Here is a 14,272-nt window from a genome sequence, read left to right on the forward strand (position 1 = left end):
CAAAACTGTAGAAAAGTTTTCCCGAGGACCCTGCTTTGGCAGCTTCTGCCCTGGCCAGTGGGGTGTCTCCTCCTTGCAGCCTTCTCCCAACCCACAGGCGATGGGGGACACCCTGAGCCCTAGTGCACCCAGCATTGGCGGGAGGAAAAGAAGGGTGGACCCCATTTTTCCCCCTCGCCCCCAGGGGCAGCAGTGCAATAGGATTTTCCACCCCTCACTCTGTCCATTAAGTGTTGTGTTCCACTCAGCTCCCACTAATGTTAGTTAATTTCACCTTCTGCTTCTCGTCAGTTTCCCTATCTGGCTCTCTGGCCATGGAGTTTCTAGTGCTGTCAGGGAAATGTGTTAAATTTCTTCCCCCCCACCCCAAGGTGCCTCTCCCATCTTCTTTCTGCCAAAACACTCACAATGCAATGAAAACAAGATTATAACAACAGCAATGAAAACTTTTCGGTTCATGGGTTTTTTTTTTGTGAAAGCGAATCTGGGGCATAAACAGCTTGGCAGCGATGGCGGATTTATTCCTGCTGCATAAATTATGAGCACATGAACCTCGGGTTTTGGGCAGATCATTTCTAGTGTCAATTAATTTGCAAAAATAAGAGTGAGTAGAACAGCAACCTGCAAAGGATGGACCAAGTGCGGGACTCAGACAGAGCTGATTGAATGATTTATTGTGAAGGTGTCATTGTGAATTTCAAGTAATTTTTCATTGCATAATTAGCCAGTTTGCCATGATTCGGCCAGAGAGGAGCCCTAAGGAAGTTAAATGCCTGAGAGGAGAGTCTAGCCAAGGATTTGAGTCCCTAATTCCCTTAGGTTTCTTTGAAAAGCCAAGCCCTCGTCTGCAACAAGGGATGCAGCAATTATTCAGAGATAACTGAGTGGGATGAGTTGAAGATTCTCTGATGGCAGAGGGGATACATGTGTGTGTATAATGCCAAAGTAATTTCTCTGCTATCATCAGCTCAGCTTCCTAAATGTCCCCAAGCCACTATGTACACGTAATGAAATGTTGGCACAAATTGGTGGTCATGATACACAGAACACCACTATTGTCACTATCCTGTATGCTGTGACCACTAATCATGCAGCAGTGTGGGTAGAATACACATTCTCCTCATTCAAAAACAAAGGCCATTTGAGCTAGTAGAGAATCCCCGTAAGCTGCTGGCAGTATAGGGCTTATGACACACAGACAGAGAGTTCTGAGTCCAAGTGGTAGAGAGTACTAACACACATACACTGGCCAGTTGATTACATTATTCCATGCATAATACTTCTAAAAGGAAATTGCTATGTTCTGATAATGAAACCCTCTCCCTGAAGCTATTCTGTTGGTCCGACAGCCTGCAGGGCTTGAGCTGGCTACCAGCTCACATGACTAGAGGTCACAGTATCATTGTGGGATCTTTACACTTTAAGATCTGTATCCTCCACATCTGAAATGCTGGTCAGGGACAGTGGTACATCAGCCAAGCTGCGCTGATGTTGGGTGGGCCAAAGAAATCAGGCAGCCTTGAAATGGAATTGCTTCAAAATGGAACATTTCCTCAGGAAAATTTTGATTTTCCTGCAATGTTTCAACCACTGCTTTGCATCATGGGAGTCTTGTGGCTATGGTGCATCATGGGAGATGTAGTCCAGCTGGCGAGTTCAGCCCATAGAGGAGAATGGGGGATTGAGGCACCCAAACTATAACTCACATAAGACACCCAAACACAACTCCTATGAGGCAGTGCAGCAGGTCAGGTGTACACAGATTAATGTGGAACTGAACTGAAATGAAACATTTCAACATTTCCCAGCCAACATTTTTTGGAACTTTCTGTTCCGTGAAAAGTTTCGATATTTCAACTTTTTGTCCCAATTTGGAACCAAAATGTTGAAGTTTCCTGCTGGATGCAAATTCCAATTTGCCCCACTCATTTATTAGCTACTCCTTGGAACACGGTGATATCTACCAGGCATGTCAGCATAGCCACATTGGCTGTGGCACCCAGCTCAGGGGCCAGAACTTAAGCCTCAAGTCAGGACAGGTTTTGAATTGTGGGATATTAATTCACAAAGGGTACGTTAAACTCCCATTTGGCCTCATGTCTAACAGCCCACCTGGGGCAAGTTTATTTCCCATAATCCACACACCAGAGTTTCTTATTGCAATTATAAAATTTTATTATATTCTCTTTTTTAAAAAACACATATTCATATATGTTAATTTAATGACGAGGCTTATAAGTTCCAAGCAGGGAATTAGGATGTGCTAATTTTACTGCTGAGAATTTTTATTAGATAATCAGCTTGCTCAATCATGCCTGCCCCCTTTTATAATAAGGAGCAGTAAAAATGTAGCATGTGTGTTTCCTCCGTCTCCGGAGGCGACAAAAATTTGTTCAGGGCCTTGCAAAAAAGTTTGAGGGAGAGGCGGGAGAAATCAGCTAAGAGGCTAAAGTCCTGGAAGATCTCAAAGAGCTTGCAGGAAATCAGTGAATCAGCCATGCCTCTGACTGTCACAGTGACATAGCTGTTCCGTTATCGATAAGTAAACTGAGGCACATGGAGTTAAGCAACTGTGCCATGCTCTAAGAAAGAGGTGAGTAGCAGAGCTGGGGATAGACCCCGCTGGCTCCCTGCTCTGCTTTCACCATTACATGTCGTTATTTCCTTATGGCACCTAAGTGCACTCTCCTTTAATGGGAAGGATCGCTCCGAATGTGATAGCCTAGTTAGCTGTGAACTGGGATGAGGAAGTTAAAAGGAGATGTTGGACAGCAAAGAGGTGGGCAGGGAGCCATCAAAGGGGTCCTTAAAAAGGAAAATATTGAGGGTGAGAGTCTATGCTAAACCTGTTAGAGAAGCAGTCAGATGGTTTTAAGCCACCATTAAACCTTCCCAATTCTGGGCTGCTCATGAGGCTGGAGGGACCCCAGGGATAACTTAACCCGCAGGGCCTGGCTAAGTTACAACAGCCTCCCCTGGTTCACACAGGGCTACAGTGCTGGCTAGAATCTCTATACTGTGGCCTCTACCCATCTCCAGCCTCACCCCCACCCTGGCACACTCCCTACACTCAGGGTTGGGAGGGGCACCTGAAAAGGCAGCTCTGAGATAGCCAGCTGCTCAGCTAGCACTGGTCGAATCCTCCCCCAGTCAGATCCAGGGCTTGTAGGTCCTGTTTATGGGGGTGCAGCCATGTGAAGGCGGCACAGGATCTCATCCTTAATTTCTAAATCCTGGTTTATGATGCACACAGAATGCCTGACAAGTCTGGGTTTTGTGGGAGTCAGAGAGTTTGTTCAGTGGGTTTTGGGGGGTATTAAGTTGGTTTGAGTTTTTCCTACTCAGGTTTTTATCTTAGAAATCCCAGAAATGGCATCTTTGTAAATGGAAAACAACAAAGAGAAAGGGAAAGCAAGATTGGGAAGGTCCAGTTTGATTTCCAGAGCCGGCTGGAGGTCTCCTTGGAGGACTCAGTGAAATGGAACAGGAGCACTCTCAGAGCTCAGACAAAGGGAGTGTGTTATATCTTTACCCCAGTGAGATTCCCTCCCAGTTGCGTCAGATATTTGAGTTACATAAGTGATATCAAAAGCAAGCAGCAAAGAGTGTTAAACAGTTATAGCCCCTTTCAGTTAAACAGGTTTTGTTTGCTTTGTACCTGTGATGTCGCAGCCCTACTCATTCTCCAGTTGTCCATAGGGTCTTCCATGGAAAACAGGATGGACAAGACATGAATTTCTAATGTCAAAAAACAAGCAGTACCTGCCTTCCCTTCCCTTTGAAAAAAGCAAGTCTTTCCAGTTTCTTTTAACCAGCATAAGAAAGGCAAAAAAGGGGCACAAATCCACTGTTTTGCTCTTGTGACTCATCTTTAAGTGGCTTTCCATTCATCCTTTAGGTGTCTATAAGCACCAAAACCCGCAGATGCATGTGACCTGTGTTAAGAGTTCTAGACTGGGATTGTCAAAGCAGCAGAGAGTTGGTCACCCACTTGACTTCACTGGGCTTTGGCAATGCACCTAACTTCCTTAGGCTGTGATAACCCCACCCTAGCTACCTGCCAGGCAGGGGTAGCTGGCTACATTATGTCCAAATGACATAAACTGCACCCACAGTTGGCACTTGGAAAAGAGGGAGTAGGATAGATCCCAGCTGTATGCCCTTTGCCCTGATTATACTCTTTCACACAACATATCATTAGACGGTGGAACTCATTGCCACCAGAAATGGTTATGGCCAAGAACTTTGCAAGGTTCAAAAAGGGATCGGACATTTATATGGAAAACAAGAGTAACCAGTGTGGTTATAGTTAATGGTAACAAATGTTTCAGATGGGAAATTAAAGCTCATACTTCAGGGCTGCAGCCAGGGTCTATTAGAGATTAGGATGAGACCTTGGCAGGCAGATTATCCCATTGCTGCTTTCCTCTGAAGCCTCTGTTGCTGGCTGCTGGACCTCGGGTCTGACCCAATCTGACAATTTCTATGTTCCAATGATCAGGCAGCTGTAGTGCCCTTGCTAAGGATTCCCATGGTGACGGCACAGCTGACTCCAGAGTCACCCTTCCAGCACAAGGGGTGGCGATGGGGCATGGCCAGAATGCACTTTGCTCTCACTGGCCTCAACTGGTGAATGGTCCTTTGGGGAGGTTAGAGCAGCCCCTGGACTGCTCTTGGTGCACCAGGGCTGGGGACTGAAAAGAGAAAGGGGGAGTGGTAACCTTGGTGCACCCTGCCCCGTTGCTTTTGCAGAGAACCTGGCCTGTTGTGTTTTGGGGCCTTCTAGTGGCAGTTCGCATCACAGCCATTCTTAATTCAGAGCACACCAGCTGGGCTACACTCCCCAGAATGCTCAGTGCGGAGCTGGGGCCATTTGGAGAGTGAGGGCTGCAGTACGTCAGTGCAGACACGACTGATGGCGTCGGGCGGAGGTAATCCACCATGCCGAGAGGCCATACCTACATCAACAGAAGTGCTGCCTACACAGGGACATAGGTCAGCTTAACCACATGGTGCAAGGTGTGGAGCTTTTACCCTAGCCTGGTGGAATCTGAGACATTGCTTAGCACGGCACAGAAAACAAACAGCACATGTCTCCGGTATACACCCCGCTCCCCAAACACCCTAGTCACCAGAGAAGCTGGGGCAACGGGCTCAGTCAAAACCCAAGCTGCTCAACAGAGCATCAAGGGGAACCTCTCTGCTTCAGATGCTGGGTTGGGGAAATCAGCCAATGACAACTTCGGCTAGCCCAGCATGCAGTGACCCATATTCTAAGAGGGACAGGCTGATGTGAGGCCATCCTCAGAGGTGTCCTGGGACACACTGCAAGCACTAGGAAGCCCCAGGAGCCAGCCACAGCTGGGTCTGCCCATAGAGATCACACTGGTTTAACCAAAGGTGAGGCGATAAACTGATTTGGGGGCAGCTTTGTGTGCAGCCAGTCTTAGAATCACAGAAGATCAGGGTTGGAAGGGACCTCAGGAGGTTCTAGTCCAACCCCCTGCTCAAAGCAGGACCAACCCCAACTAAATCATCCCAGCCAGGGCTTTGTCAAGCCTGACCTTAAAAACCTCTAAGGAAGGAGATTCCACCACCTCCCTAGGGAACCCATTCCAGTGCTTCACCGCCCTCCTAGTGAAATAGTGCATCACTTAGATCAATTTATGGGCATCAGAGAAATCAGTACAAACCTGGTTTAAACCCAGTGTGTGTCCACACGCCGGTTTGGTACATGGGGGCTGCCCCAGGGGGTAGCCCAAGCCCATTTCAGAGAGCTCCTCCCACTCTGACCCCTTTATGGGACCTGTGTTCAGCCTGAAGGCTCCCGCTGCTAGTCCCCGAGCAGAACACCTGGTCCTTTTGAGCCTCCTGTTTAACAGAGCTGTGGGGAAAGTTGCTGGTCCCTGGGGACAGTAGCTGGAGAGGTGGATGGGTTATCTTCCAGGAGAAAGGTCAGAGGTGGGATGGGTTTTCGGCTAACCATGAACAATATTTGCTGCTAGCTGAGAACTTTTGCAGGTGCAACAGATGTTTCTGCTGAAGAAAATCAGGCCGAGAGATGCTTTAATTTCGCATGGAAAACAAACAGGCCCAAAAGCTCAGAATGGCTCTAGACCTTCAGGTGTCTGCCCTAATCATTCCAGCTTCTGATAACCCCGGTCATGACCCATAGATTTTGTTTCCACTCTGGGACTCAGGCCCTGCTGGCTAGTGCCAGGCCCCACACAGACTGGCTCTGCAGCAGTGGCACCCACCTTCACAGGAACGTTAGCAGCAGATCGGAAGTGGGCATTTATGTGGACTGAAGGCTGTTTGGGGCAGGGACCTGCTCTGTTCTGTTTGTTCAGCACCTAGCATCGTGGGGGCCTGGGCCAGGACAGGTGCTCCTAGGCACTACAAATAATACATTGAAGTGCAGCACACCTTAGCTCCTGCTGTGGGCACAGCCTGTCTGGGCGTCTCTACACTTCACACCAAGGCCAGGCTCTAGCTCAGCCCCGCTTCCCTCCACACACCAATCGGTCTGACTCAGGTCAGCAAGCGCTCAGGAACTGGGTCCCTATGCTCATGGCTCAGAGCCTGAGTCTCACTGGGACGTGGGTCCAAGCCCTGTCAGTTTGCAATGTGGACGCAGCTCATGCCTCAGACCCGAGTCAGAAGGGCTGTGCAGCACAGGGGGGACCACATTAGCGCAGCTGTGAGACTGGGTCCAGCAATTGTAAACCCAGGTCTACAATGCAGTGTGGACGCTCAAGCGCAGGCGTGGAACCCCTAAGCCCGAGCCCCCCAGACCCAGGCTTGGCATACACTGAGAGGCCCTGACCTCATGCCCCAAGGCGGGACAGCTAGCTACTGAATACCTTTCTCAGAGGGACAGCTCTTCTTGCAAGTGGGCTGTCAGTCCAGGGCTCAAGTTGTCTTGGAAGATGCTGGTGCAATATCTGCTCTTACATTGTTAATTCATCTCAGGATATGGCTGCACTGTAATTGTGACACAGTACATCTTGAGCACAATCCCGTCCAGGCCCCTGGACCCATGCACGGCCGGCTGGTGCTCTAGCTCGATGCAAGCTAGCACTGGTATACCACCCGGATCGCAGGAGAGACGTACCCTCAGAGCACCACAAGCCACACTCTGCTCTCAGTCACAGATGTGTAAATCCAGGAGCCCAAGGAATCACAGGGGGTTTACTCCCAGCTGGGGAAGGGCAGTGTTCGGCCAGGAGCATCCTGGGGCATCAGCATTCAAAGACACAACCACAGTGGGTGCCTAATTAAAATGGAGGCGGACACAGGAAGGAGACTTAAAGCCAAGCTGAATGCGGCAGAGGCTGGGGGGCAGGGGCCATCTCAGCACATGAGGGCTGCTTCCAAAGCCGAGTTTAAAATAAGTGATATGTTTCACTTTGAGGAAAAAGCCTCATGCAGTGCTGTGACCCACCCTGTGCCTCAGTTTCCCCTTCTGTGCAATCGGGGTAACGACACTGCCAGCCTTTGTGCAGTGCCTGGAGACCTAGTGATGGAGAATAGCTAGGGATTAGGATTTAATGTACCAGCACCCTTGCTCCAGGCAACGCCAGGCACGGACCCCAGGACGAACCAGTGCATGTCGGGTACAGCGTGTGCGCCTGGACCGTCTCTCCCGCGACAGACACAGTGCGTGGCATGGATGCTGTGTGGGCACGGGGGTGCTCTCATTCTTGTAGACTGACATTCACGAGCAGCCCTTGGCAGTTCATGCCCATAGACAAGGCTCCCAGCGTCCTTCTGTGCCTGGCTGCACCCATCACTGTGGCTGACGGGCCTGCTGGACACGTCGGTACCTAGGCCAAACCCTCAGCCTCTGCCTCCGTGCCAACCCTCCTCCGCCAGCACCGCCCCCTTGGCCTGGCGCAGGGTTTCCAAGGCCCAGCCTGTCTTTAGCACCGCACCCGAAGGAAGCCACCTTAGAAGGGCACAAAGCCCAAACCAGTTCCCTCTGCCAGTGGGCCACAAGCGTTCCACACGGGGAGCCCCTCCCAGCTGCGACGTGGGAAGGGTAGGGAGCCTGTGGCCACCCAACACCCCTTTGTGGCCGCCCCAAACCCCCTCTGCCCCAGCAGCTTGGATTCCCTAGAAGCCCATGGGCTGTTGCCTCCAGGACTGGCAAAGGCGAAACCAATTCCCTTCTGCTTTAATGGCCACACGCAGTGCCTTGTGTATAGCTCTACCGCCATTGTGACCGAGGCGAATGGCTGCCATCCGCAGAGCCTCTGCCAATCACAGCCTGAGGGCTTGGCTACACTTGGAAGATAATTCAGCTGCAGGTAGGGTGTGAATTTCAAGTGCAACAGCTATTCCATGACCTCCCTGTGTAGACAAGCCCCTAGGTAACGTCAATAGGTATGGCCAAACAGGTTTCCACTCTCAAGGAAAGGAGCAATGAAATCCCTTTATGGACTAAAGAGAGCTACAACTATGGAGAGACCGCCCAAGGCACATGGCAGCTGAGAGCTGAGCCAGGCAGGCTGAGTGGGGTTCCCTGCTGGCAAACACAGGGGATAAGATACCAATCACATCCTGGTATGATGGTGATTGTCAGTATGATCCCGAGAGGCAGAAGAGACACAGGGCTTCTTGGGCACAGAGCTGGCTGGGGGAGCAGGTGTGGGGATTCCTGAGACACGAAACTGCCTGCGGCTGTTTGCGGCTCCTGTGTTGAGGAAACAGGATGGTGCGTGGACATTCTTTGTGACTAAACAAGTAGCCACAATGAGTTTGACTCTCACCAATATCTCCTCTGAACAAACAGAACCCCCACAAGGCCCTGGTTCTTGGCTAGACCACTCGGGCTAAAGGAGCAACACTACACAAACCCAACAGAGATGCTGTCCATGCTCCCGCCTTTCCAGTGCCTTTCCCCCCCCGTTCTCTTTTATTTATTTAATAAAAATTAGACACAGTGGTGGGTAAAGCCCAGTTGAGAGATAACAATACCCCTCCCTTGGCATGAGCGACTCCGCTTTCCTGCCCCTCTGCTAGTCAGCGCCGGTGTGTCTACTGCCTGGTGTGGTCGGGGCGGAGGGGGCATGTGGCCAGCCACCCCCAGCACGGATGTGCACCATGGGGCTGTGCACAGGCTCCACTGTTGGCATGGTGGGGGCTGCGGGGAGAAGCGGTTGGGGAGATGCACTGTGCATCTCCTCAGGCCCCGCAATGAGAGCCATGGGAGTCTGGCGATGGGAGAGGCCCAGACTCCGGGCTCCCTGGCAGAGGGGGTCAGATGCCAAACCTGCGGCTACGCTTGAGGCCTCAAGGTGAGAAGGCAGTGGTGGGGAGAGACCCTATGACTGCAGGTTGGCCAGGCCTGGCTCTGGGAGGCCCCACTGGGCTGTTACTGGGGAGCTAGGATGGGACCAGGCCTGGTGCTATGAGCACAGCATCGTGGTTGAACCGTTCACTCAGACCCGCTCCCCACCCCTGTCAGGGTGGCACCTTCTCCTCTCCCCAAGAGCAGCTGCCCCTTCCCAGAGGATATGAGGGAGTGGGCCACATCTGGAGATACTAGTTGGCATGCGAAGTCTCAATCCATCGCTCAGCCTTTGGGCTTGCCCTGGGCAGAAGCCAGAGAAGTGAGCAATTCCCTCCCACAACAGTCTCCATTGAACCCGGAGAGGGACAGGGGAGCCAAAGAAGAACCACAGTAATATGTTGTACAGAGGGGAAACTGAGGCACGGTGTGGGCAGTGCAGGGAGGGTGACTCGCTCAAGCTTGCCGAGTCATCCGCAGGCTCGTGACTGGATCCCAAGGCAGCTGACGCCCAAGCCTTGCTTCAGACAAGAGGCAGGGCAACCTCTCGAAGCCTGCGGTCTGGGAGCCGGTTAGCTGGGAGCTCAGCTCACCCTATACCCCGCAATGGGTAGGAGGCAAGCGGTCTTGGCAGAGAACCCATGCCTGGGGTGCGCCAGCTGAGGGGACCCTTGACGTGCCGGTTGGGGCCATTTCCGCAGGTGCTGCCATTTGTGTAAGGCACACACGCCGAGACTGAAATGCAAGTGGGAGCGGGCACGGGACTGTCCGAGGAGGAGCTGGGAGAAGCCGCAAGAGCTTGGCCCGGGGCCGAGAACCTCAGCTTTAGCTTCGCAAGCAGCTCAGGAGCTTTGTGGTTGGGTTCGGAGGCCAACGGAGTCTCTGGCCCCACTCCCTCCCCTCCCCTGCTTCATGCCAGGCCTGGCTTTTCAGAAGCGAAACTCCATGTGGAGGGAGGAGGCCCTGGATGGGAGTGAGGAGCCCAGGGCCTGGCACAGGCAGCAGGGACAGACATGGGCGCTGGCCTCCTCTGGTTCTGAAAAGCAAAGGGAGTGGCCGTGGCCTCTCCACGTATTCCCCAGGGCTGGTGGCAGCGGGGCTGGCTGGGCCAAAGCCACATGGCTTCGCTCCAGCTTTCCAGGGCACTCCCAAGGTACCTTAGCTTGGGGCCAGGCCCCCTGCCCGCTCCTCCCCGCCCTTCCCCCAGCGTTCGGAGCAGCGTGTCCCGTGACACCGGTGGCAGGACCGGGACCGTCGAGGGGGATCCCTGAATGTATATTTATTCAACATTATTGTGCAACAAAGTAAAGCAGAGAAATCCTGTTCGTCTTCCCTGGCTGATGCGCGCTCGGAGGCCGCGGTGCTCGGTCCATGGTTTGCAGGGCGGGCCAAGGCAGTGTCAGGGCACGTGGAGAGTTGAGCCTGCCACGCTGGCCGTTACCGCTCCAGGTCTGCCCCCCCCCCGCTCCGCCCCACTTCTTGCTCTATCTCAGCTTCCTGCTCTGGCTCCTCCACCCCCCACCAGTGTCTTCCCCGTAACGCGGGGCTCCGCGCCAGCTCCCCTTGATGGTGCCAGACTGGGGGTGGGGGGTTGTGCAAGCAGCTTGCAGGCACCTTGGCACTTTGGCGGTGAGTGGGCGGAAGGCAGAGGCGGCCCCTTGCTCCCTCGGGACACCGGGGTTCACCCCGCTCGGTTTGGCTCGCTTGACGCTTGTTCCCTTTCAAAGAAAAAAGAAAGTGGCAGAAGGGATGCCCCGTGCGCGGAAGAGAGAGCGAAAGGGAAAGGGAGGGGAGTCTCGAAAGTCGGCTCTGGCGGTCAGGGTCTGGGGTATCCGCTCGGGCCCCGGCCAGTGGGCAGCAGCTGGCGTGGCGAGACAGGGCGCGGCAGCCCGCTAAGCGATCTCCTTGATCCTGCAGATGTAGTCGTGGAGCGCCTCGGGATCCTGCAGCCCCATGTCCTGGCACACCCACTCCAGGTCCTCCTCGTCGGCGATGGGGATGGAGTTGTAGGCCAGCTCCTCGGAGGGCAGTGTGGCGAAGGTGGTGAACTTCACCCGCTTCCTCTTGGAGGTGGGGGAGTTGAGCGGGTCCTCGCTCTGGTCCCTGGTGGAGCCCCCCGAGGAGCCGTCTCCCCGCCCGTGCACCTGGCTCTGCACGCTGGTCTGCGAGCTGCCGCTGCTGTGGTGGTCCCCGTGGCAGCAGGTCTGGACACTCTCCAGCGGGTTGCTGGAACTCTCGGGCGGAGGGGAGAGGTCATTCTGGGCCCTCAGGGGCTGCCCGTTGCCCAAGAAGACCCAGTGGTGGGAGTGGTCCATGTTGGTCTGGCCCTCGGGCGGGATGCGCTTGTGCCTATACTTCAGCACGAAGACGATGCAGTTGATGAGGAAGACCAGGATGGCCAAACAGAAGACGCCCAGCAGGGCGTACATGCCAATCTCCAGGTCCGTCAGCCCCCGCGGCACCTGCACGAAGCCCGTGGGGATGGTGGGGAAGTCCTCAGTGGTGTGGGGGATGCTGGGAGCTCCGCTGTCCTGGCTGGGCTCTGGCTTCCTCTCCACATCTGCCCGCAGGGTGGTGCTGGCCGCACTCTCCTCCCTCCCCGAGGTCCCCGGCTTGCTCGGCATGTGGCCGGCATCCCCATAGTCATAGGTGGGGTCCTCCTCAGAGCCAAAGCGCACCCGTACGTTGGCCAGCGCCGTGAAGAGCACGCTCTTGCGCTTGGTCTTCTGGCAGCTCTCGCAGATGACCAGCTCAGCACGCAGCAGGTCACCAGCCCCCTCGCCTTCTGCCACCACCAACGGGAAGGCCCGGTCCTGGGTCACCGACACCACTTTCTCGTCCAGGCTGCTCACCACCAGGTTGTAGTCTCTGGGGTCGTAGAGGGAGAGGGGGGCTGTGGTGCCATCACTGTATGAGACCCACATGCTCAGGAGGGCTTCCTGCAAAACAAACACGGGGAATGGGCATCTACCTACCTATCCATCCATCTGTCCCTCCATTGTTCCGTCACCCACGCTCTCCAACCATCCATTTTCCGGCCATCCCCCATGCTCCCCAACCATCCACCCGTCCCTCCATCCCCCATGGTTTCCAACCATTCATCCGTCCCTTCATCCCGCATGGTCTCCAACCATTCATCATCCGCCCACCCCTCATGCTCCCCAACCATCCATCCGTCGCTCCATCCCCCACGGTCTCCAACCATTCATCATCCGCCCACCCCTCATGCTCCCCAACCATCCATCCGTCGCTCCATCCCCCACGGTCTCCAACCATTCATCATCCGCCCACCCCTCATGCTCCCCAACCGTCCATCCGTCGCTCCATCCTCCATGGTCTCCAACCATCCATCCGTCCATCCATCCCCCATGCTCCCCAACTATCCATCTGTTCCACGTGCTCTTCACCCATCCATCCCCCATTCTGTCCAATCATTCATCCCTCATGCTTTCCAACCCTCCATCCATTCCCCATCCATTCATCCATCCCCCACGCTCTCTATCCATTCTCTCCCTCCCTCCCCCATGCTCTCCATCCCCCCTGCTGTTCATCCATCCCTGAATCCATCCACCATGCTCTCCATGCATCCATCTGACAATCTTTTCAACCATCCATCCATTCCCCATTCCTCTGACTCTCTCCGCAGGTGGGAGTACAGGTTTGAAAGGACTGAGCTGTTCAGCAGGCTTATAAAAAGCCCACACAGAGAGCAAGCATTGGTTTCAAATGCCCTCCCGTCCTGCCCCCGGTGCCAACCAGTTACATTCCTTGGGCGAACTTCACCCCAGAGTATCTTTTATTTCAGCGGAAGTCTCATGACACCCACCCGTCACCATCACTGGCACTGAGATCTCTGTAAAGATCGTGAGCTCAGTCAGCATCTCTCGTACCACACAGAGCCCCTGATGATCCCGTAGGGGGCTGCAGCTACACACTGCAATACGGCCAGCGAAGAGCCCCGGGATACTGCACCCTGCAGCCAGTGCTATGCCAAGGCACTGCTACAAACGATTCCCAGGGCCATGCCTCACCTGGGGGCTCCTAGGCATAGCGGGCAAGTTTGGTACAGATGCAAAGTCCAGTATGCAAATTAGTTAGTGAGCTAATTTGCATGTTTGTAAATAACTTGCATATAATCAATACACCCTGACCCAAGCAGTGGCTGGGGCAGGACACAGAGCTGCTGGAAGCTTGGCAGCTGTGGGTGGGGCACGAGCTCCTGGGGTAAAGGGGTGGGTTTCTGGCAGATCTGGGGTCGGTCAGTGGATGGGAACTGGGGGTGTCTGGGGTAGGCAGATGAGTGAGTGCTGAGGGTACCTGGGGTGGGTGGTTTAGAGGGCCAGGACTGAACCCCCTCACCTTCTGCTCCCACCATTGGCTGCCCTGGCCCTGCTTGGATCCAGCCAGGGATCAATGAGAGGGGAGCCAGAGAGGCCCCTGGCTTCTGCCGGCAGAGCAGGTCCCACAGTGCCCCTGGCAGCCAAGAAAAGCTGCAGGGTCGTCCCTGCAGGCCAGCTGGATGCATGAGGTCTCCAGGAGGGGCTGGGCACTGGGGGTTACACAGAATGAGAGCAATGGGAACTCCCGCCGTTCTACGGGCACTTACAGGAGTGAGCTGCCCCCGAGGCCCGCAGATCAGCGATCCCACCCCCAGATGAAGCCAGGGCCTCTCCCAGACAGAAATGAGCAGTCCTGCCATATCACATGGGATGGGGGTGAATTTCCGCTGGGCTGACGAGATGAGCCCCAATGAAATCAATACACCCAACAGCCTGCCCCTGAGCCGCACTGCATGCCCCGACCCTCCTCTGATCGGGTTATTGGCAGGGTGCCTCAGCCAGGGGCCCTCTCAGGGGCAGGACCACATCCAAACGGCAGAGCAGTGAGCACAGGTGCCCATGTGCCAGTGCGGCCCTGGGAGATTACAGGCCCCAGCATGCAATGCTCCATGGAGGGCCAAAGTGCATGCTGGGAGGTGTA

The 14,272-nt window shown here is 54.4% G+C and overlaps 1 protein-coding gene across 1 annotated transcript in view; it reads right to left on the reverse strand.

The window, feature by feature from the left end:
* Positions 1–10,556: 10,556 nt before the first annotated feature.
* TMEM132E (transmembrane protein 132E) overlaps positions 10,557–14,272 on the reverse strand; it is a 241,843-nt gene continuing 238,127 nt past the window's right edge. The window contains exon 9 of the mRNA XM_038375858.2: positions 10,557–12,231. Coding sequence (XP_038231786.1) covers positions 11,185–12,231 — 1,047 coding nt within the window. The 3' untranslated portion in view covers positions 10,557–11,184. The remainder of the gene's footprint in view (positions 12,232–14,272) is intronic.

This window comes from Dermochelys coriacea, chromosome 17 (genome assembly GCF_009764565.3).
Source record: "Dermochelys coriacea isolate rDerCor1 chromosome 17, rDerCor1.pri.v4, whole genome shotgun sequence".
Taxonomy (NCBI): Eukaryota; Metazoa; Chordata; order Testudines; family Dermochelyidae; genus Dermochelys; species Dermochelys coriacea.